At 36.8% G+C, this 24,140-nt stretch overlaps 2 protein-coding genes across 5 annotated transcripts; both read right to left on the bottom strand.

Annotated features, from left to right (window-relative positions):
- Window positions 1-362: 362 nt before the first annotated feature.
- On the bottom strand, window positions 363-4,836 carry LOC114532514 (E3 ubiquitin-protein ligase pellino homolog 1-like). Its single transcript, XM_028554031.1, has 11 exons — window positions 4,674-4,836; window positions 3,709-3,782; window positions 3,443-3,575; window positions 3,231-3,332; window positions 2,672-2,866; window positions 2,243-2,440; window positions 2,057-2,155; window positions 1,854-1,964; window positions 1,644-1,760; window positions 1,396-1,511; window positions 363-1,173 (listed from the first exon to the last, which is right to left on the bottom strand). The coding sequence occupies exons 2-11, from the start codon at window positions 3,759-3,761 to the stop codon at window positions 1,056-1,058; spliced, it is 1,242 nt and encodes a 413-aa protein (XP_028409832.1). The 5' UTR covers window positions 3,762-3,782; window positions 4,674-4,836; the 3' UTR covers window positions 363-1,055.
- A 183-nt stretch (window positions 4,837-5,019) lies between these two features.
- On the bottom strand, window positions 5,020-23,250 carry LOC114532528 (adenosine receptor A2b-like). 4 transcript variants are annotated; one of them, XM_028554054.1, is made up of 3 exons: window positions 23,231-23,250; window positions 7,299-7,421; window positions 5,020-6,863 (listed from the first exon to the last, which is right to left on the bottom strand). In XM_028554054.1, exon 3 carries the CDS (start codon window positions 6,800-6,802, stop codon window positions 5,768-5,770), a length of 1,035 nt encoding a protein of 344 aa, XP_028409855.1. In that variant the 5' UTR covers window positions 6,803-6,863; window positions 7,299-7,421; window positions 23,231-23,250; the 3' UTR covers window positions 5,020-5,767. The 4 variants fall into 4 exon arrangements, with proteins under 4 accessions (XP_028409855.1, XP_028409853.1, XP_028409854.1 ...); XM_028554052.1 differs by lacking the exon at window positions 23,231-23,250 and adding an exon at window positions 19,856-19,952; XM_028554053.1 differs by lacking the exon at window positions 23,231-23,250 and adding an exon at window positions 15,952-16,022.
- Window positions 23,251-24,140: the final 890 nt, after the last annotated feature.

Raw genomic sequence — 24,140 nt, 5'->3', positions numbered from 1 at the left:
AGATGAAACATGTATTACTGGTTGTTATGGCATAAAAAGATCATCAAACAAAGGAAAACAATGATAGCATTTTTTGCGCGACATTCGTCTGGCATATTTGCGCTGAATTTTGCCAGGTTGCTAAGCAGGCTAATTACTTTCAGGATATTCTCAGAAGGATTTGGGTGGGCAGCCTCTTTCATTTCAAATGACGTAATGCGAACACGTTCTTATCCTCTTTGGCCAACCAAAGACTATTTATAGTTTCTACCGGCAGCTAACATGGTCACAAAGATAACATCCGTCTAATTCATTCAATTATGCAATACAAAGCTCTTTCTTCATGAGGATTTAACACGTACTTCGTAACTTCAGGAAATCGTCAATATCGCCTACTTTCGGAAACGCCTGCAGGTTGTGACGTCAATACCGAGGAAACCCTTTGTGTTTGATATTTCGTTCGTGATGATTTAGATCAAAAGTGTAGTTTTAAAATTCATTTTCAATACAAATGATGTACAAAATTGCAATATTCACATCGTTAAAAGCAATAAATTATCATCAAAATGCACCAATTTGTGATTCAAGTAATCGTTAAATAATTCTTGGTGAGTGTTAATAATTCTCTTAAATGTTTAAAATCATTGCCGTTTCCAGAATGCCAGTTTGTCACACGAGACTTGGGCCTAGACGTCGCACCCCCTCTACATTCGCTCCCCCTAGGTTAATTCAGAAAACAACATGATCTACCCTTCACTCCAACCCACCCAAGAAACCATCGCATGCAACGATCGACTTCATATGTACATCCGAAGTGACAGTTTTTGTCATTTTCTTTTCGTCGCGATCTTCGACAATTTTCACTTCGTGAGTGAGTTCATCTCATGATAGATACTGATCTCACTGTACTGATCTCGTTCTGAACGATTGATGTGTCGTATAATATAAATAACCCAAGTTCACCCTTCGCATCCCTTCGGAAACCCCACTTCGTCGATACATGGTTATCCCGTCTATACATTAGTGTACACAACAGCATTTAAATACAGAGCGATAGACACGGTATGAGCGATATGCTACGAGAATATCAGACGCACAAAACCATCAACGTCATCTTGCAGGGGGGTGCCACAGAAAGGACACGCGGCACGGAAGGCGTGGCAACCGTGAGGCAGCGGAACTTGAGACCAAAACCTAGAAGAGACGAAGACGTCAATTTGATGGCCGGCATTGTTTGTGCTGTGGTTGATCATTGCTCGGGGCCTCTTTTATCGGGTCTTTCTTGATATATTTATAACTGAAATCCTGCTCCTAATAGTAACATTCATTTCAACCAAAAGTCGGTTTCTTCATGTTAGAAACATAGTTATACATCGAACTCAATGAAGTAAATAAACGAAGTCAGCGAACAAGTACCTGACAGTGGCCTCGGAGCACATGTGGCCGCAAGGAACAAAAGCGTAGTATTCTGGTCTACAATCAGCCCAGAGAGCGGCCTCCACGCCGAGCTGCAGTTTGGTGTAAGGTCCCACCTGAAAAATAGATTACACTTTACCACAAACGCGGAACATAGTTTATACTACACACTTTACACACGCTCGAAGGGAAAGGGAAACGGATAGGGGAGGGGGCACTCTGGACTTGTTCTTAAAACAGTTTATTACCTGTCTGCACATCGGGCACGTTCTTTCCTCTCCCTCAAACATCGAGGAGTTCCACGTGTGAAATCCATGCACGTGACCACATTTGACGTACACGTGCGGCGTTTTCGAACGTGTTCGCTGAAAGTAACAATTAGGATCAAAATCATTCTCTAATTCAGTACACTTGAGTTCAACACGATACGCGAAGGGGGTGAATAGCAAAACACGTACATTGGATTGTTTTGTAGGATTTGATGGAAACTCCAAGGTTGTGAGGCCAACGGGACATTGTGGTTTAGTTGCGTTTAATTTTTGTCGCATATCCTCAATATCACGAAGGGACTGAAAAAATGAGAATATTTTATCATCTCGCAAACGGTAGTCTCACCAGTTCAGATAGCAAGCATCAATCATCATCCAGGCAGAATACTCACTGGCATATTTGCAATCCCTTCTCTTGATCTCCACAGCAATATGGCTCCACAGAGGTCAATTAAAGTGCCATCCACTAAAACATTAGACTCATTTGCCACCTACAATGTTTAAAAAATGATTACAAAGCTATTACAGTCTATTTAAAAAGTCAAAATGTTGAACCATTGTTTTCACTTTTCCCACACCTTCTTTCCTGCCCCACGATCTGATCTTGCCCTTCTTAGAGCGTAAATATCTCCGGTGATTGACACCTCCCTCCACAGTCCTGGTCCCCTATCAACAACACCATGTTGGCCACTGAGAGGATGTAAGATAAGAACCCCGTTGGTTGTGAGTCCATCCATCATACCAACATCTTCTTTACACCATTTGATTGCCTTTGACTTCAAAAAATATTTACAGTTGGTAGCTCAATTTATAGTTCAAGCAAAGCTAGTATTGACATCACATTTGGTGCCTGAACCACCTTAAATAATATCTCAAACAGCGGTTTAGATGTAACTAACTGTAGTGGTTTGTATTGGAGCTGCCCTAAATGTTGTGTTGCAGCATAAAACAGCTCCATTTGTATCTATACTGAGAAACATTTCACAAAAAAAGCATATAGTCCTTACCCCAAGACAAATATTTTTGGATTTATCAAATCCAGCAGCATATATTCTTGCAGTATATGGAGGAGACCTGTCAACATAGATTCGGCAGGCAAAACGTGAAATAGTGCTTTTTGGTAGCATGCAGTCAGTAGCTTTCTGAGCATTTGGTACAACATCCATAACCACATAGTCATTGATATCCGACGAACGACCAATCTACACAAGAGAAAATGTTCTCCTAGTTGCAGAAACTTACGCCTGTATTCTAAAAGGACACTCAAACTCATTGAGTGGGAGATCTTAATCTTCTTATAACGTTTCCATCATGGTAGCATTAGTTTCCAGTCAAATAGGGGCTCGATTTTCAGTGTTTTACCTTAAATATTTCCACCTATTCAAGAACTTTCTCATTGACATGCATTAACAAAATTTATATGTCACACCCCATGAGTGTGAGTGTGCTTTTTTAATACAGGCATTAGTCTGTAACCTCTGATGTACAGGATCACAGAGTTATATTGGAAATAGAGTGGACTAGTGATAAGATCATAAGAATGTTATATTTTACTTAATTTTTTACCTGGAACATGTCCACGTTAGGAAGTGCCTCGTAGGTAACAACAAGATTCTCGTTCTCACTCACAGTATAGCAGACTGAATGAATATCTTGTGATATATAGTCCTGTAATGGAATGTAGAGATGAAGTGGTAAGAATCATTGCCACATACATGTATTAAGTACAATTAAATACACAGTGATTACTTGCAACAATACAATTCTGAGATCCTTACAACGCTTTGTCTCACAGATTTATAAGAATATTGCTTGCATGGTTTCTGGGCATTCCCACTTTCTCTTTGTCTCACCAAGAACTTGCTGGCCAACCGAGCATCTCCAGTCTCAAATGGTATCCTACCATTAAACCTACAGCAATGGGGTTGCAGAGGTGGAAATTACGTGTTTGAATAAGCACATCCTAAAATTTGTGAATTGCAGCAATGCAGGCATGCATAGTGATGCATCATACTGACCACTATCAAAAGATTCTTGATCTTACCCTAACACAATCAGTTGTCCATAGGTGATTGGACTATCTGACAGATCATTCATATTTTGTCAGAAATTCTTTAGCTGCAATGGCAGATTAAAACCAAGTTATTTCCTACGGCAATGCCTGGCCTACCAGCAATGCCAAAAAAGGTACACCTTTAGCATGCATGGTAGAACAAGATGAATTGACTTTTCAGATGGTTCATACATTATAATAGATTTATCGATTTATTGCAAGCTAAAATTCCATGCAATCCTGTGTTGATATGGTCAATTAACATCCAAGAGTGAAGAGTCATTCAAGATAAATGTTTTTATAATAGGTTTTGACCACCTTAATCTGAATGGATGACAGGATAATGTTCAGTCTTTCACCATTGACAATTCATGCAATTTGAAACAGGAAGGTGACAATGACATGCACCCACATTTCCAAGACCCTTTCTTGTAGATTTAACGTTGCCACCCTCACGTGACCAAAATATTGGCTTTATAGAGTATTATAATTAAAGATGCTTTTATTTTATGGAAACGATGTCCTCATCATCCAACTATATTCAAAACACACAAATACTGCTATCTTGCGTTATACCATCCGAAAAGTACACATCAACCATATTAATGTGATGTACCAATATTGTAATGCTTCAGCTAATGGTATCAGCTTTCAACATTCACAAGTGTTTAACGCGTATGATTCTGAATTATAAAATTATAACATATACATATAAAACGGATCAGATTAGAAACAAAATTGTGACCACACTAACATAACGTTCATTTTAGACAGAACAGTAAATAGGATGGTGGTTTGCTAAGCGTTGTGTGAAAATAGAGACATACGGTATCAGTTAACAAAATATTGAAAGTATAATGATACATTATGTACCTTATAAACAACATACATGAATCTCGTATAATTTGATAGCATATTAAAACACTAAAACTTTAATATAATGCCGTTATACTGACCCAGGTATTCCGCTTTTGAACGCTTCCAACTTCATGCTAGACAAGTTAAATAGCCAAATTATATACAATAGCCATGAAATGGACGATTTTTGATTGATAAGCACTTTATAAAGCGTCTTTCTCAGAGTTCCAATGTCATAGGAAGAGCCCCACTGCGTTGTGAGAAAATGTGTAATTGATACAGTACCCTAAAGCCCGAGAAACATTACACCCGTGTGCAGGTCAAGGACGCAGTATACGTATATCAGCGCAAAATTGCGCTAACCATGCAAATTACTTAGCTGTTCGAATCCTTCAAAAAATATACCAAAGGTGGTACGATATCTTCTGTAACTGTAAACGGGTTTTTTTATTATTTTTAGATAAAAGGATACATTTACTTTTTTTATATTTATGTATATATAATGACATCTTTAATTAACTCCAATCCAATTCAAATCAATTACATGACAAATTAGCATGTTTGGTGGTCACCGCACGGACGCTCACCTTTTTATCGAGAGAGCGAGCCCTTCACGAGGCTGCAAGAATATTCGTTAAAGAATAGATACCTGGTAAAACACAACTGAATGACCAGGAATTATTAAACTGATTTCCCGAAAACTGGTGCGTCACTAATTACATTCTCATTTTACATTATATTTCACTTTCTATTATCGATTAGTATACAAGTCTGTACACTGCCACAAGTCCTGCACTGTGGTTGGCTGCATTATTGATATTCTGTTCGCAAGCAGATCAAAACGTGCCTGGAAAGAACATCTACTGAAGCCAGTTGAAACCCCCGAATATGACGAATTTGGAGTACCAAGATAGCAGCCACCTTTAGATGAAATAGTTTCCGAAACAAAATATAAATTTCGTCAAAAAATATCCGCCTGAGATATTATTGTTACTTGTTACAATCTGCCATCTTAACACTGCAAATCACAACTTGTTAGAGCTACAGCTAACAACAGTGTATGCCCTGTTACGATAGGCTTACCTAAGCTTATATTAGTCCATAAACGCCCCGCTTATTGCCTAATTCCAGCGAACTATTTAGTTCCAGTTATTATCATATACACATGTAATTTAGCAATCTCATAATGGTATCACAAGAACATGGTTCTTTCAGTGTAATTACTACGTGAGTCTGAACGTCCTCCTGAACGAATACCATTGCTGTATTCCACACTGCTGTCAACTTGCATTCCAGAGTATTTTCTCAGCAGCCGTCTCATCACGCCCAAGACAGCGCGGCGAAAGTCAAGCTTGAGCAAGATGTATAAAATTGGATTGACAAATGGCGTGCTGCACCGTAGAATCTCTGCAAACTGGAATATCCATTCAGGAAGGAGCATTTCTCGTCCCACGATCGAATGCATGACCATGGATGAAAAATAGAAGGACCAGGCCACGATGAAATACAACATCATGATTGCGAACAGCATTAAAACTCTCGTCTCTTTTTGCAGGCGTCGTTGAGAATCCCGAAGGCCGACCGATGTCTTCTCGATTCCGTCCAACTGCCGACGAACGACGAGGAAAACCATGGCATCAGCATAGATCAGGAGCAACACAGGTAGTGCAACGAACAGTACCATAATTAAGATGGTGAAGATCCTTTCACTTCTGGCGTCTTCGGGACTGAGGTCTTCGTCGCAGGATGTCGGAGTCGGAGGCCACCAGATGAATTGTATGGGAGGGATTAATAAACTAATAAACCATAAACAAGCCACGAGTTTCAACTCGAAACTTGCTCTCCCTATTTGGTGCACTCGAAACGGGAACACGATCTTTATGTAACGCTCGTAAGATATCACGAGGATGTGTAGCACGGTAGAGATAGACGTGAACACGATGAAGGTATACGAGAACACGCATGCAAGACATATCGGTCTCGTTGAGCACACAAGCACTAAGGGTAATCCAATCATCCCTGTGAGCAAGTCAGATACGCTCAAGCTCACGAGCAGAAAATTTGTTGGTTTTTGTAGGTTCTTGTTGAAGACGAACAACAGAATAACAAACGAGTTCATGAGGACGATTAAGACCGAGAGAATCACCCAGTGAACGTGTTTTGACGTGACAAATTTCATTTCAAAGTCCATGCTATGGTTTGCGTTTAGCGAGCCATTCTCGTCCATGTTCAGTATCGCGAATTGTGTCGAAGCGACGTTCTCAGTTTAACGATGCTTGTTCTGCCAACTGCAAAACAAGAGTTTATAAGGTTAATGCACCCCCAGGGTTTTGTTGAGACCGCACTATCATGATAAAATCAACAAGATGGAATGAGTTACGTTCAACACTCAACAGGATTCGGTTACTGAAAGTCTGAAACCTAAACTGAATAAAAAACTTGACAGTCGTAACCTGCATATCAATGTCCATGCATTAAATGCATATATCAGGGTAAATAAACTACAAAACATTTCATTTTTGGAGTTGCCTCAAAAAAGAAAAAATAGACAGAACTGTCGTTTACATGTACAGCAAACGATCATTTCAGCCCGTCTGAAATTTTTGTATCTCACTGGAGAGGCTAGAAAGAACTATTCTCGGGCTTAATTATGGATATAAAAGTCATACATAGTAGTCAAGGTAAAATCTTTGTATTTGAAGTAAAATTAGAGTTTCGCTTACCTTTCAGTGTTTCTGTGAAGAGACTTTTGTATGTACTTCAAAATACGACGAAGCTCTAGTTTATATGTTCAGTTAATAGTATCTGTGACGTATTTAGTGCAGCAGATATTGTTGTATACCATCCTATAAACATAACAAAGCCGGCACAATTAGCATAATGATTAACAGATTGAATCAATGATTAACAGATAAACTATGGACGATAGAAAGTCATAAACCTGGCTCTCGTGTATCGTGATTTTCATTGGTCAACTCGAATACTCAAACCTATAATCCTGAAATTTGATCAACAAGGACACAAGTTTTTATTCGAATCACGTCCATTAGAAACAGATCCAGACTAATTATTTAAATTAGTCAAAAGAAATTCGTTTTTTTTAATAAAGACAATCGCAAATAAGGATCCCCTTGATTGACGAGCATACTAATTAGAATTATACAAACGAATGGAAAATCTTTGCAAAATTTAAGAAAATTTTGGAAATTTACGGCCCTCTTGTTTACGAACGTAAGAGGTCTGAGAAAGCAACAGCTTTGAGGAAGTCCATTCATCATCGTTTTCCTGATTTACAGAAGTTTCTCAAAGTGGCATATGACGCACTGTTCTGTAATGACTGCCTCTGGGGAAAATAATTTGATTACCTTTACTCTGAATAAATACGACGTCATGATAACTAGTTAGTTATATGCTAGCAGCAGCAAATTTTGAAGTGGGGAAAAAACATCAGAATATTCGAAAGATTTTTTGAGATTTCACGCAAAATAGGAACCTCTTTTATCTTTCATAGTGACAACAGAGGTGGTCCTCATGATTGAATGTGGCAATTTAATTTTGTCCCAAATATGTCCAATTTTCGCCTTTTAATCAATTTTAAAACAAATATACCCTGCATTTACATATCTGGTTAACCGAAAGCGATTGTATGCCCGCGTATGATAATCGAACTGGAACAGTTCACACGAACGAAATGTCAACAATTTTGAGAACAAAAGTCAACAGGATGTTTTCCACAATGAAACGAGAGCGATAGTAGACTATCAAAAAATACGCGTCAGAAAAAAAATCATTTTGTTGCGTTGACAATGCGAAAGAGATTATGATAAAAACTCTATCTTAGATAATTTGCTTTCGTCGCCGCAATTGACACAAATTTTGAAAGGGGGAAATGAGAAAAACTACACTTGCTAAACTGTACAAAACTCCCGCAAGAAATGAACGCATTCAATGTAACGGTCGTGGTGGGGAAAAATTTAAAGGATTCATCATTTCAGGTCTCAATGGATCTTGTTTATATTACTTTGTTGATAAAAAAAGTGAAGCCAGTCCAATGTCAATGTCACTAACACACTTGACATTTATTTTTAAAAGTATTGTGCAGGTGGGAATTCTACCCTTTTGATAGTTCGAAAACGTTTCAAAAGAAATATATCTGCTAGTCCTTAGTAATAGTGACTTTTGTTGGCACTGCATGTATGTGCCTAGCTTCATTTTCGTCAAAGCGAAGGGCAAGCCGTGTGCTGTCCAGTATTATTTGAAGATCAGCCATCATCATATAATATTATTATGTCTAAACACTGATCAGAAATGCTGCGTTTTGATTGGCTACCGCACCACTCTCATCATTTAATGCTGAATTTTGCAATTAGCCCTGGGTCGAGGAGATTGCTTTCCAAGTATATAATTTCCTTGTCTTTTAGCGGGATACGGGATTGCTTCTTTTTTTTCCTCCAAATTTTCGCTCTTGAATTTCATGAGAGCAAGCGTATATCGTTAATTAATTTCCTCCAAATTTCAGGTGTCCTTATGACAGATACTAAAGTCTAAATGAGCTGTGGGTTGATAGCAGTGAGCCATGTTGTATTTTTAAGTTGATGAAGTTGCTAGGCAGGTTTAGTTTATCATTCCCAAAAGAAATCATTCCCCCATTCATATCGCATGTTCTCAAACTCGGCTGAGAATTACCAGCTTGCAAGTGGACTGTTGTTTGAGGTTTCATGCGTGCGTATTTGCCCGGCAAATTGATCAATTTCCCAAAACATGTCATCTCGCACGTCTCCGAAATTAGCTGAGAAATGCCAGCTTGGAAGTTAATCGATGTTTACTGTTGCGTTGATGTTCGGGAAATTCGTGCTATTTCCTGAAAATTGCCATCACTGCATGCTTGCAGAGTAAGTCAAGCACTTTCTATAGCGATATCAAGATTAAGATGATTAGAATCGTCTAAAACAACGGCTATCTTTAAAACCAGGAACGGGGAATCGAGGAAGGGAACGGGGAAGGGAACGGGGAATGATAAAACCAGGAATTGGAAAAGCCGGAATCTTTAAAACCAGGAATGAGAAAAGCCGGAATCTTTAAAACCAGGAATGAGAAAAGCCGGAATCTTTAAAACCAGGAATGGGAAAAGCCGGAATCTTTAAAACCAGGAATGAGAAAAGCCGGAATCTTTAAAACCAGGAGTGAGAAAAGCCGGAATCTTTAAAACCAGGAATGAGAAAAGCCGGAATCTTTAAAACCAGGAATGGGAAAAGCCGGAATCTTTAAAACCAGGAATGCGAAAAGCCGGAATCTTTAAAACAAGGAATGAGGAAAGCCGGAATCTTTAAAACCAGGAATGAGAAAAGCCGGAATCTTTAAAAACAGGAATGAGAAAAGCCGGAATCTTTAAAACCAGGAATGGGAAAAGCCGGAATCTTTAAAAACAGGAGTGAGAAAAGCCGGAATCTTTAAAACCAGGAATGGGAAAAGCCGGAATCTTACGGCCGGAAGTTTGTAACTAAATTAGTTACAATTTCCGCGCGTAATACAAAATATGCTAATTTGACATGGCTATATTTTCCGTATTTTACCAAATTTCGCAGCCAAACTTAGCATTTCCACTAATTCAAGTACGCTCAATTCTTTTATCTGTTATATGGAACATAAACTGCATTCTTTTGTGGGGGAAGGAATGGATAATACATATATAATTACACAAACGATGAAACGAACACAAGGACTGACAAGGTTAGTTTGTAAACAGTTAAATTTGTTGATTTGGTCTCATTCATAAACCTACAAAGTGGAGCTTTGCGCGTTGCTATCTACCGTTTAATATCTACATTGCTATTGGAATTGAATAATGTTTGGTTGGAAATGAAAACTTTTTGGATCCAAATTTGAATTTCCAGATTTTCATATGAATTGCATACTGCATGATATAAAATATGCATGAACAACTTCACTAAATACACAATATATTTACCTTTTCTATATTCAGTACATTGTATTTACAGCTACTTAATATATCAGTATAAATCTATGCGAACAACAATTTTGCTCCATTTAATATATACATACTAAGCTTATTTTGCAATATATTTTGTCATAGTTCATGGTAACAGCTTTTCATTATTGAATCAGATTACCCCTGAACAATGCACTACACTTTTGTTGTCCCAAATATAACATGATTTTGCTTGTAAGTAAAGTTGTATAGAAAATAAAAATATTTTAGTGCATTTTGTACCTTAATTAACTCAGATTATAATTAAACAGTTACCATTCTCACCCATGGTTTTAATGACTGGAGGCAGATTAAAAATATACCATAATAATCTGTAAGTAACTAACAGTTGCAATCAATTAAAATCTTGGCTCTTTGAGAACAACTTTATGTTGGGATGGAATTTTGGAATATACCCTAGGTCTTGTTTAGAAGAGTATAATTTCCAACCAGCATTTACTTTTACAAATAATTTATTCAAATAAAAATGCTTTAGAAATTGTGTAGGGAAAACATAGCTGTGGTTTTCTAGGCTAGCATGATTCAATATGAAAAGCTTTTACTATGAACTATGACTATACAGGGTGTCTCAAAAAAAAACGCAACCAGTTAAATATGCAAGAATATTAATATTTAATTATAATAACTTGTAGGTACACCACGTAAGTATTAAATACTGCAAAGCTTTCGGTCCGTTAACCCGGACCTTCATCAGTGCAATTTATTTTTATATAAGTTATTATAATTACTAAAGTCGCCATGCAATCATACAAGAAAATTAATATTAATATTGTTCGGGTTTGCACCATAGTTCAGCTAAAATGACGTTTAGCATTTTTTTAGCATTTTAAATGAAGGATTAAGAGCCATTTTCAATTCCCAGAGGTGCACTTTAGAGCTGTATTAATGTTCTTGCATATTTAAGCGGTTGCGTTTTTTTTGAGACACCCTGTATAGTGCAAAATAATGTATTAAGTGCAGCAAAATTAATTGTTGTTTGCATAATTATACATGTATTATATATTCCTCCAATCCTTCCTCCACAAAATAATTCAGTTTATGTTCCATATAGCAGATAAAAGAATTGAGATATGTTGTTAAATTTTGGAATATTACCAGTACATTGTATTTGCTGCTACTTAATATAAATCTACTCTACAGTATGAAAACAACAATAGGATATATACCAAAATTCCATCCCAACACAAAGTTGCTCTCAAAGAGCCAAGATTTTAATTGATTGCAACTGTTAGTTACTTACAGATTATTATTGTATATTTTTAATCTGCCTCCAGTCATTAAAACCTTGGGTGAGAATAGTAACTGTTTAATTATAATCTGAGTCAATTAAGGTACAAAATGCACTAAAATATTTTTTATTTTCTATACAATTTTACTTACAAGCAAAATCATGTTATATTTGGGACAACAAAAGTGTAGTGCATTGTTCAGGGGTAATCTGATCCAATAATGAAAAGCTGTTACCATGAACTATGACAAATATATATTGCAAAATAAGCTTAGTATGTATATATTAAATGGAGCAAAATTGTTGTTCACATAGATTTATACTGATATATTAAGTAGCTGTAAATACAATGTACTGAATATAGAAAAGGTAAAATATTGTGTATTTAGTGAAGTTGTTCATGCATATTTTATATCATGCAGTATGCAATTCATATGAAAATCTGGAAATTCAAATTTGGATCCAAAAAGTTTTCATTTCCAACCAAACATTATTCAATTCCAATAGCAATGTAGATATTAAACGGTAGATAGCAACGCGCAAAGCTCCACTTTGTAGGTTTATGAATGAGACCAAATCAACAAATTTAACTGTTTACAAACTAACCTTGTCAGTCCTTGTGTTCGTTTCATCGTTTGTGTAATTATATATGTATTATCCATTCCTTCCCCCACAAAAGAATGCAGTTTATGTTCCATATAACAGATAAAAGAATTGAGCGTACTTGAATTAGTGGAAATGCTAAGTTTGGCTGCGAAATTTGGTAAAATACGGAAAATATAGCCATGTCAAATTAGCATATTTTGTATTACGCGCGGAAATTGTAACTAATTTAGTTACAAACTTCCGGCCGTAAGATTCCGGCTTTTCCCATTCCTGGTTTTAAAGATTCCGGCTTTTCTCACTCCTGGTTTTAAAGATTCCGGCTTTTCTCATTCCTGGTTTTAAAGATTCCGGCTTTTCCCATTCCTGGTTTTAAAGATTCCGGCTTTTCGCATTCCTTGTTTTAAAGATTCCGGCTTTTCTCATTCCTTGTTTTAAAGATTCCGGCTTTTCGCATTCCTTGTTTTAAAGATTCCGGCTTTTCCCATTCCTGGTTTTAAAGATTCCGGCTTCTCCCATTCCTTGTTTTAAAGATTCCGGCTTTTCCCATTCCTTGTTTTAAAGATTCCGGCTTTTCGCATTCCTGGTTTTAAAGATTCCGGCTTTTCCCATTCCTGGTTTTATCATTCCCCGTTCCCTTCCCCGTTCCCTTCCTTGATTCCCCGTTCCTGGTTTTAAAGATAGCCCTAAAACAACTGCAATGATTACCCATGCGCATGCATGTGAGTGATGTGACATCGCTGCAAATGTTATCGAACATTAAGAAGTGTATCTATCAAGTAAATACAAGAATCCGGTTACCAGGAGTTTGTGGTTTGACTTGGTGGTGTGATAAGGCCATTTGCGAAAAGAGCACCCCCCGCTTATCGAACGACAACTGACAATCATTGGTGTTTTTTTAGCGGACTTCCCACAGGTAGAAAAACAACGAGAAAAAAGTCGTTACATTAACAAAAACGAGAGAGTGAAAGTAACACTGAGTTTACATGGCTTCCTTGCAATAAACCGGCAGAGGTTTTGTACGCTTCGGGTGAGTCTACGACGAATTTCCCTTTGCAGAAAAGCATGCAAAAGCAAATACTGGATTCAAACGTCGTTTATAAATCTCAAAAACAGGCCGAAATGTCAAAGAGTTCACGTCATGTACGTAGACGCAAAAATGAACACTATTTATAGTGAAGGATGTTTTGAAACTTTTTGAATAAGAAACCGCGCAATATCCGGACCTGATATAATTGAAAGGGAAATGTTTCCATTGATCATTTTGATAAACACATCTATACAAATGCAAATACAAAATTTAGCCTGATTGAGATGCGATTGACTACACTTTAAACTTGCAAAAAAAAAACGTAAGAGGCTATATAATAGTTATGATCAGAAGTGGTTTAAAAACTTGAAAAGACAATGGAATAAAGAAGTTCAATATATTTTTGTGCAAATGCTGTGGTTCTGTTCAAAGGACGTCTTAGTTGAATGGACTGTTTAGTTTTAGGGGCTAAAAGTCCAGCCATTTCATGAAGCAGTCAAACAGATGGTTTTTGTTTCGCAACGGAAGGTTTCACACATCCATGCTTTGTCATATACACTTATTCACTGACAAATCAGTATTCACTGACTATAATCTTCTTAAAACTCATCAATCATGCATACTAAGTCCATGCATCGTTCATATCACGCTAAATTAAGAACATGGCTTGCTTATTAAGGACTTGTTCAATAGCGTTATCATTTTAACTATACTACTTCAAGCCAGCGATTCCTAGAGAGAAAATCAGCATGCATGCGTGAACATGACATAACGGTTTACACTTTTCTCAGCGAATACGGACCAAGTGAGCTTGTGTAGAATAACATGCAGAAAACATCTCTGAAATGGAAACTTTTTAATTGAAATCTTATCTCATATACGTGCACTGAAGTTAAACTCTTATGTATAAACAGATTGTTCCACTGATCCACTTCAAGACAATAAATGCGTGAAGGTAATCAATACTTGTTTACGCAGTGATCGTTGCTAGTCAATGATCCATTTACCTTTTAATGTTTTCATGCAAACAGTAACTGCGAGGCCGAAGCATGGGGTCCGCAGCTGAAGAAATTAATGAGAGAAATTAGCAAATGGGATGAACCAACGTTGGCGTTGTCTTAATAACTTCGAGTTGCAATAATATTTATGTCTTGGCACGACATGACTCGAACTATAAACATATATAAGAAGTTTCCTCCAACACCGGTCGCATTCTCTTAGGATTTGTCTTTCACGTTGTACATTATAAGAGACCATATATACCTGATATATATATAGTTTGAAATCGTGATTAAAATATGAACACATGCATCGGCCAAATTATTTTAAAATCAACGCAAAAAAAATACTTTAATTAAGGATTATTGCTAACGTTTCGTTGCCCGAAACATCTGGTTTTTTGAGTTGATAAATATCATATTATCATTCTTTATCTATTGTAACAGTAGAGGCGTATATATCAAGTTATATTATAGAAAGATTTCGGTTTTAACAAACTATACGGGGCGAAATTCTTGGTAACGATTTTTACGTTTGTTTTGAATTCGTAATCAAAATAAACCCTGTTTATCTAACGATTCTACCCTAGATAAATCAAATAGACCTATGCTTAAAGGAATGATGGTAGATCTCAACGCGTTGTTACATCGTTTGAATTTGTGGTTTTAATTGCAGGGGAGATGTTACCATCATAGGGTCATGCGGTGCTTAAAAGTGGAAACCTTACTCTCTCCGTGAAGACTATTCTATCAACGACATCGGCTTTAGAACGTCACAGCAAAATTCTGTTGTTCATTATAAATCCTCCATTTTATTCTGACCTACTAACTGTGGTTTTAATATTGAATTACGCCTTTTTGAAATCAAAGCAGAAATCAAATCATGCGCGCGGCCTTTATACCGCCTTTTTCGTTTTGCTAACGAAAGCTTATCGAGATTTACGACGAAGGATTATTTAGATGTCCGGTCACCCATCGCGGCAATTTGGAAAGGCCTGTCCTACTTTTGTTTCACAAATGTAAATAACCTATTAAAGCTTGGTCTATGTAGTTCAGTACAATTTTAAGTTATTGAAATAGAAGATAGCGCAAATTCAAGATTAAATATACCTGTTCACTATTAGCCTGTGGTGAGCAGGTGAAGATATACCATATATTTCATATAAACCTATACTTACAACTCAAAAGATGAAAGATCCTACACCTTGAAACACAATCGTAGACCAAAAAAATACGTGTCATCATGTGCCGCCATTCATTTGGCATCACTTGTTATTTTGGTCAGAAGCAGACACTCGTTTCCCAATAAATTAGTGCTTTTACTGCCGGATTTCGTGTTTTATAAATAACTAGCGTGGGATTGGACCAACCTCGGGCCCAGGACAAAAGGATTGTTTCAACAGCAGTTCATATGGAGGGGGTCGCATATTTCAATTAATAACTGTGCATGCAGTCATCTAATCGCCTTCACATGCAGTAATCGTGAGTTCGTGCATAGATTACTTACGTCTCTACTTAAATCTTTCTTGTCCCCATAGTACTTAAAAACGTTATTCATGCAACATGCATGAATTATTTACCGGCCCGGCACGCTTTTTGCACGACAAATCTACAAGAACAAACATGAATTTGTCATCTGTATATGATAACAGTGATAATATATATATGCCGCCATGTGCAGATATCTTAATTAAAGAGATTACAGGCTTTCTACGTGGAGCATTCAAGTGATGAAATATGCTCACCACCACTCGAAGATGTTTCTCAGCATTCGAATACCTTTCGCTAATGGCTGATTTAAAAATAAGCACAATTTGAATCGTAAACTATATGGATCGCGTATAGACGAGCGCTGCATATAAAAAGGACCTTTTCCCTACGGCTGTGAAATAGTCAGTAAATAGAGATAAGATTATACACATAGATATTCCATTATAATCTATAGGCAGGAAGATGTTAACAATAGCCAAATAATTCACAGAATATTCTTAAGGCTGGTATCATTTAATAGATCTAACACTACAAATTCACGAATTCATGTTAAAGTCGCCTTAAATAGAGTGTCTATAGGATGTTTTTCGATTTCTATAATTAAAATGCGATAGCCATGATCGTGAAATATATGGACATGGAATCATAAGCAATATGAAAAGTGATGACGCAAACTGCGCGTCTTGTCAACGGTATCTTTGCAGGAATGCAAGTGATTTTTTACGCATGCATGCAATTAAATCTGTGTAGCTTTAGACCATCAACAACGAAAAAAAATAGAAAATATGCGGCGGTCCAGCCTCGATGGGAACGCCATCAGGGACTAAAGGTTATGTTATATCTGGTCCGATAGCGCGCGAAACTCTGTGATCATTTGCTCTACTATGATATACAGTTCCACAGACAAACTAAAAAAGCAATGGACTTACTAAAATATAGTTTTAAGGAATGACACTGAACACACTATTGTTAATTGTTCGTCATGCAGCTATCAACAACTTTAGTTTGCCTGAAATTCCTTGCGGAATGCATTTGAATTTTTTTTACAAACGCGTTTGTTTGCTTTTCATTCACCTCCTTCGAACAGCCGCGTGTGAATAGCAAAATCTAGTATATATACCTGTCCATATAATATAACATTTATAGTACGCGCGTGCTGATTGGTCGAAAAGCGTGTTTCTATAACTGCATATAACTGTTCCGAACTTGACAAGCGAAGTAATGTTATGAGAATTTGTAATTGAATCGAATTATAAAATCTTTTTATTGAGTTATATTATAAAAGAAATAGAAAACATTTTTTCCTGCGTTTCTATCCAGTTATAGAAACAACGAAATTATTTCTAAACATGATATTAAGAAGCTCGTGGTTGTGATGTATCCTCAAAGCAAATGTGTTTAAACGCAGACCAGTATCTGCCTGTTTGTAGGCAAGAGGCGATGCATGCGCTAGCATGAAAAGAATACGATTGAACACGAGTTTTTTAAATCCATCATTCGCAAGACTCACACAGAAATTCCAAGACACGCAGGAAGGAAATCATAGCTCTACATCCGTCAGACTCGCGCAGTCCGAGCACGTGAAATTCAAAGACATTCATACTAATACGGAACACCCAAGTCCGAATGTTTATACAGAGGGGTGAATTGATTTTACCTAAAGTATTTGATTGTCAATTAATGCAATAACCAAACAGATGACAAAAGGATCATCTCATTCCAATGCTTTCAACGCCGCACGTAGTATTATGCAGGTATTTGTTGTTTTCATGCATGAATGTCTACTTTTTCGTTGGTGATTTTCCTCGTATACTTCAATATGAGAAATTCAAGATGCCTGCCATTTATGGCAATCAAAAATGCTGTATGTAGTAATAAATCAGTTGAAAATAGCTAAATAAATCACTGTCATGTATAAAATTACTATATTACAATGAGGAAGGCAGTCGGATTTTTCAGGCATTGTTTCACTGTGACCATATGCAGAATTGGTGGGTGATCTACGAACAATATAGTTTTATAAAATAGCAAAATATATATTCACGGTATAAAACAGGCGAGCATTTCACAGGATTCCATACTATTTAAACATATAGTTTAATAAAATGAACATCTATAATAAACAACTCGACTACAAATTCTTATACCATTTTTTATATCTATAAGCATCACGCGTTGTACAGTGAATATGCAGTCGTCTCCTGTACTTGTCATTCAGTGCCTAAGATATTAGTTCGGCCATGCAACGACGGGTTATATATTATCACAATAAATTTAATGTTAAATTTCATGATGCATGTTTGATATCGCTAGAAAATGCTCACCTCAAATTTCGACTCGACTTCCAGAAACGTTTTTCAATATACTATAGTATAACAAAATACGACTCAAAAACAAGCCAGTTTGCTTTGTATTGTAGCAGCACTGGGTCAAAATTGAACTCCAATTATTACACAACAACCGCCTACCCTCATCACCGATACAAGAAATCCTATATTCCTAACACAGCATGTGTGCCATTACTTCTGACTCGGTGATTTCCTTAAAACATTTCGGCAGGTTTGAGCTGTTAATTCATCATTATATTCAGCTGGTTTTGGAATTATTTTCATAATTGTTTAAATTGGATTGTTCCTATATGGCTATATCAATTTTCATGCATCATTTTGTCGGTATTCTGTAAGCGACGAGTATTATTCATGACCTATATTATTTATATATATATAACAGTTGTATCTTGTGCCATAAACGTAGTTGGAATTGAGAGTTTGTTACTTTGGCAATCTCTGTTCCAAGGAAAAGTCCATCAATTACATGAGGTGGTGTTTAATATACTTTACAAAACCTACGGCTACGTATAGTTGTGATTGTATGACCGGTCTCTGGTGGAAAACTGAACTTAGAAAGCATTATTCTAGATGGCTGTCCGGATATACAGTACGTCATTTTTCAGTATCTGAAAGACCATAAAAATTTGAATCGTTCATGGTAATTTTTAGGTCAAACACAAGCTGCATGCATGTTGTACACTTGTAGTTATATCGTAGCAACCACTTGCTAAACATAATGACAAAAAATGAAAGTTACGCCAAGGCTGTGTTAAGTTTCAGTCAAGGATAACATACGTATACGACTTGCAGGCGAGATAAGGATATAAAAAATACGAAATTTGTCCCCTGCATGCATTTCTTATCTGAGCAAAGTTGAATTCTACGAGAGAGTTCTTATATTTCATACAGTTCTTAATATATTATATACGTGCTGACACAGTGATGTATTGTATCGTATCAATCCACTTTATAAATATTCTTGTTGTATGCATTAAATTAGGATTAATGTCTTCACTTTGAATACGAAAAGTACTTTAACCTGCGCGTCTTCGCGGTTAAGTGCCTACTTGCTAAAATTCTGAGATTATCTGTCAATTCAACAAATTTACTGAAGCATGTGTGAGTTTCTTATGTGATATGTCCGGTATTCAAATGCCGGGAAAATATGTTCAAGCCAGCAACATTTTACACCGTTATTGTTATGCAGATCCACAAGAATGACACAGGCCGAGCAAATTGATGTTTGGCGTTTTTTAATTAATATTTGCACGACGCCCTTTCAAAATCAGTGTCTTGCGACGTAGGTCAACAAAGTTTAACCCGAACATAAAATAATTAAAAAAAGAGAAAAAATAAAACCTTTTTATGCAGATTTCATTCAGATGTACATAATAAATGTATACTCTCCTAAACACACATCAAACAAAACTTGTATTATCTATGGAGATCTACGCGAAGATTTTGCAATTGAAAATACTAGCTCATGCATTTGTATAACTCTATATTGACTCATTTGTTGCTTGTTTAAGCAATTTTCTTCAGGCTCAACATTCTCGCATTCTGGCTTATATGAAAGATATATGAGCTTACCAAAGACATGCAGAAGATAGAGCACTGTCAATAGGTTTCCAAATGTTTCCACAAATTTCGAGGTAATCGGCGATGTCTAACGAGATGCGAAAAGCAATACGCGCGGTAATGTATGACGTTTGAGAATGAAGGTGACAGAATCCTCAACATATGGTTGGGGGACATTTAATCATAATTAACAAATAAGAATTCAGAAATACAGCTCAAATATCAATCACATTTGATCAGCTGCGTGGGAAAGACGTTTTGAAGAAAAACAGAAAATGATTGAGAGATGGACCCCATGCGCGAAAGAATCACATGCACAGAATAGGCTTTCTTTTCTAGGAAGTGTTTCTAAGATGAATAGCAAGAAATATTGAAGTGAATTCCTCTTGAAAAACACTCTAAATGAATTCCTTTCCATGCAGGGCAAACATTGTTGTTGGAAGAAACAAGACAATTTGGCTGTATGTCTTTCTGTCTGAGGTCATATCACGCATGCATATTAATTGACGAAAAGGTTAAAAATCAATAAATGTAGTTCCCGTGTTTACAGAGTAGTTTGCAGAACAAAATAACCCGATCAAGGTTAGAAGCATCCTGTTTCTGATGGCTCAGTCTGGTTTATGCACGACAAATATATATCTACGAAAACATGAAATAAACAGATCACAAGACCATAAGGAAGCAAATTTTCCATCCATCAAAATTAGCCCGCCTCCTCGTATAAGCGAGAGGTATGGACCTTATGTAAACAGGCCGTAAATTGTAAATGAATCCACAACGTCATTCATAATATGCCCGATAACTTTTTAATTTTGAATCTTGAATAGTTTTCGGGAAGATAAGATAGGGGTAATTGCTTATCGCGGCCATTTTGATCCGCAGATAAACTGATATATATCCACAAGCACAAGCCGACAAATTTGGGTAAAATTCAAGATGTTCCACTTGCATTCTTGCAACAAACTCTTCATGTTCAAGAGCGATAGATTCTTGGAAGATCGATTTTCAGTAAACAGGCTTTTGTATCGAAGTCAATTATTATAGTCACAACTATCACCCTCTTTTGCGTAAACACAGAAAAACTGAGTGAAATTTCTTTTGTCTTAAAGTTCTCCATGACCATGCACTCGTATATTAATGGTTTAACACAATGAAACCCCATTCCGTTCCATTTCTGTCTTTTGTATTTAGTTTTTCTATAATTGGAAAGCAGCTTTTTAGGGCCAGCTCATCAGACTGATTGCCCCAAAGCCTGTATCATTAAATATCTCTCTTTGAAATTAGAACAACAAGTATTCTGATCCGTTCTATAAGACGCATTTTGATCGGAATTAGAACAAATGGGATGATGTTTGGAACAGTGAAGACGACTCAGAATATTACATGTTATCTTAAAATATTCTACTGTGAAGGCTGAACGTTAATTACTGCGTCAATTCATGCGTTTTCTGATTAGAATCAAATACTTAAATTGAGTGGCAAAGTTAAATTTGTGATGAGTGAGAGAGAGAAATATTATAGTCTATATAATATGATTCACGAGATGCCGACATCAAAATGATGCAACAGTCCATGAACCTACGGCTATTGTCACAAACAAATAATTTTCGACGAACAACTAATATCATCCACTTGACTTGTTGTCAAAAATAGATTCATTGAGGTCACAATTCTTTTTCAGTTCCATCAGCTGTGATGACGGAGTTGATTTCGTTGCTAAAACCAGCTGCGATTACCTTATAGGCCTAGAATACCGGCAGATATCGGCTACTGAAATGCGCGTCGATTTTTAATATCAAGACGAAGATAAGTCAAACCTCACGCACAATGAAGTGAGGTGATGAAAACGCTTTTGTAATTACGGTCATATTGTGGCGGGAACTTACGTATAGTTCTACATAAATCATTTCAAACATACACGTTTCAGCTGGGTGCCATGCAAGAAAATTAACATCATCACAGAACCGCCACTGTCCCATTCCTAAGTAAAGTATTCTTCACTTGTCAAAAACAGTCACGCCATGCATGCATGCACTATGTATGGAGGAGTAATGCATTCTGATCAAATCATTTAAGACTTCTTTAGAGTTCTTGTAAAACGAGTAACGGCAAAGCTAATTAGCATACACCAATGGGAAGTTAAGTAGATCCTTAACAAGCGGTAACAACGTTCGTATAATTAAAGTTGAGCATATGATAAAAGGCAATAACGAATGGAAATATAGTCTTTCTGAATTCTAAAGTCTAAAAAAACTTCGAAACAAACTTTCCATGTATGTTTCACACGCAACGGCAAACTTCATGCATTTATCCCGTTCCAGGTGGTCGCAGCTTTAAAACGAAACTAGACTAACATCGCAAACACACAATCGATACAGCGGGTATAGCTTTAAGCGAACGTGAATGTATGATTTGGCTGATTAATGCATGCACACGTCATGTACAATATGCTAACTTAAGCAGCAGACACAATCACTCTGGATGAGCTAGAAGACGTGATGTGTTTTAGATCAGATTAACTCTATCGCATATATATTTGGTTTTCTTATATCTAGTTTCTGTGCAGTGTTTGTACACGTAAGTAGCCTACGTTTTATATATATTAAAAAAAAAGAGATTAGTTTCATTATCATTCGCGTTGGCTAAAAACTATATCATGAAAGAATGTCTATACCTTTCATTCATATACACTCGTCCATACGAATCATAAATAAAATGTATATATATAAAAGTGTCCGTATTCCAACCTTCAACAAAGACTTTAGCATATTAACATCAGGTTCGGCACATGAAAAGTTTGACGTCTGAAGCAGGCCTTAGGGCTATAGTCACAGCTATAGTAGAAGTAATTAAACAGAGCCATTATTTGCTAGCCCAGGTAGATACAACAGAAGAGTATAAATCGTCTCGCAAACGCTACCGTTTCAACGTCAATTGCACAAATTAAATGTTTAAATGCATTTTAAAAGTTGCTATAGTCCTATACGAGTATTTTTATAGAAAAAATCAAGTCGCGCTGTATGTTTCCGGACACGTAAGTGATTGCTGAATATTGACTTCGTTGTTTCGAATCGAGATTTTGCATGTATGTCTCCTCTGTATCGTCTGAAAATCTCGAGCGATATCAGTGCTCAGCCGATAAATACACCATAATTAGTGAACTCAACGCAGATGCAGTTGTGAATTAGGCTAGTAAGAGCTTTCAGATAAGTGCAAATGAGTTTTTTATACGAAAAGTGGACGACATCAAAAGTTTCGCGCCGAAATCAATATTCAACCTGAATTATGTATTTATTGTACATGCATGTATGTATACCTGTCTATTTCCTTACGGTGCCCATAATCTCAGCTTATATATTGGAATTAATATGAAGATATATTTCTCACCAGTTAAAGAACGTTTGCATCCCTAGGATCCCGAAAGAATAAACAAACGCCAATTCTTATTCAAAGCTGATGTAGAGCACTCCAGCCAGGCGACAGGTTGTTAGAGTATAAATGCTTTTTTATTGCAGCATGCAATATTTGTATCACACGTAGCTGAGCGTAGGTACATACCGCTGTTCCTGTGGTCCTGCCAGGCAGGCATGCGTAAAGCCTGGTTTCCATATGACGCCGACCTGTCGCCGACTCATTGTCTGTAATCATCCAAGGAGAAAATTATTTCAGAAAGACAAAAGATTCCATTCATCAGTAATCACCGACAATAATACTTTGCCGACGTCGGCGTCATATGGAAACCAGGCTTAAATGAAAGTATAGGAGTCTTGAACACGCACAGCAGGTTCAGAATTAAGAGCAGGGCACTTAGCAATATTAGCACTCTGATTACGAGAATTATACTATGGCTTTAATTAGCAGTGACCGCGAGTACGAAATTCGTCATTCGCGCCAAACTCTGCGTTTTGCTCACGCCATCTGACGAAACCCGTCTGTCGTTGACGTAGATTTGGAAAACAATATGTCGAAAGCATTGTTCGAAACTGGTTGTCGACCACGTCCAACGATCACAAAAATGGAATGTGATGGCGTATGGTATAAGGAAACAAAACGCGATAATTTTTAGACATGCATTGTTATGGGCTGCTATAAACCACGCTCATCTTAGACAGATCAACGCAATAGTTATGATACGGACATTAAACGTATTCACTGCAAGTTTCATCAACCTGTTTCTCGCCTGGTGGAAAAAATTCTCGTTATCGTTTAACAGCTGACTGAGAGACCAAACTGGAGTGCCACATACAGGAATCACCTCGGGGTCACCTTCAGTACTGACCACAGTTTTCCCAAATCT

Source organism: Dendronephthya gigantea, unplaced genomic scaffold (assembly GCF_004324835.1).
Source record: "Dendronephthya gigantea isolate DGI-Jeju-01 unplaced genomic scaffold, DenGig_1.0 000079F, whole genome shotgun sequence".
Taxonomy (NCBI): domain Eukaryota; kingdom Metazoa; phylum Cnidaria; class Anthozoa; order Malacalcyonacea; family Nephtheidae; genus Dendronephthya; species Dendronephthya gigantea.
The sequence above is the reverse complement of the archived record's forward strand: the minus strand, read 5'-3'. Positions and strand labels throughout refer to the sequence as shown.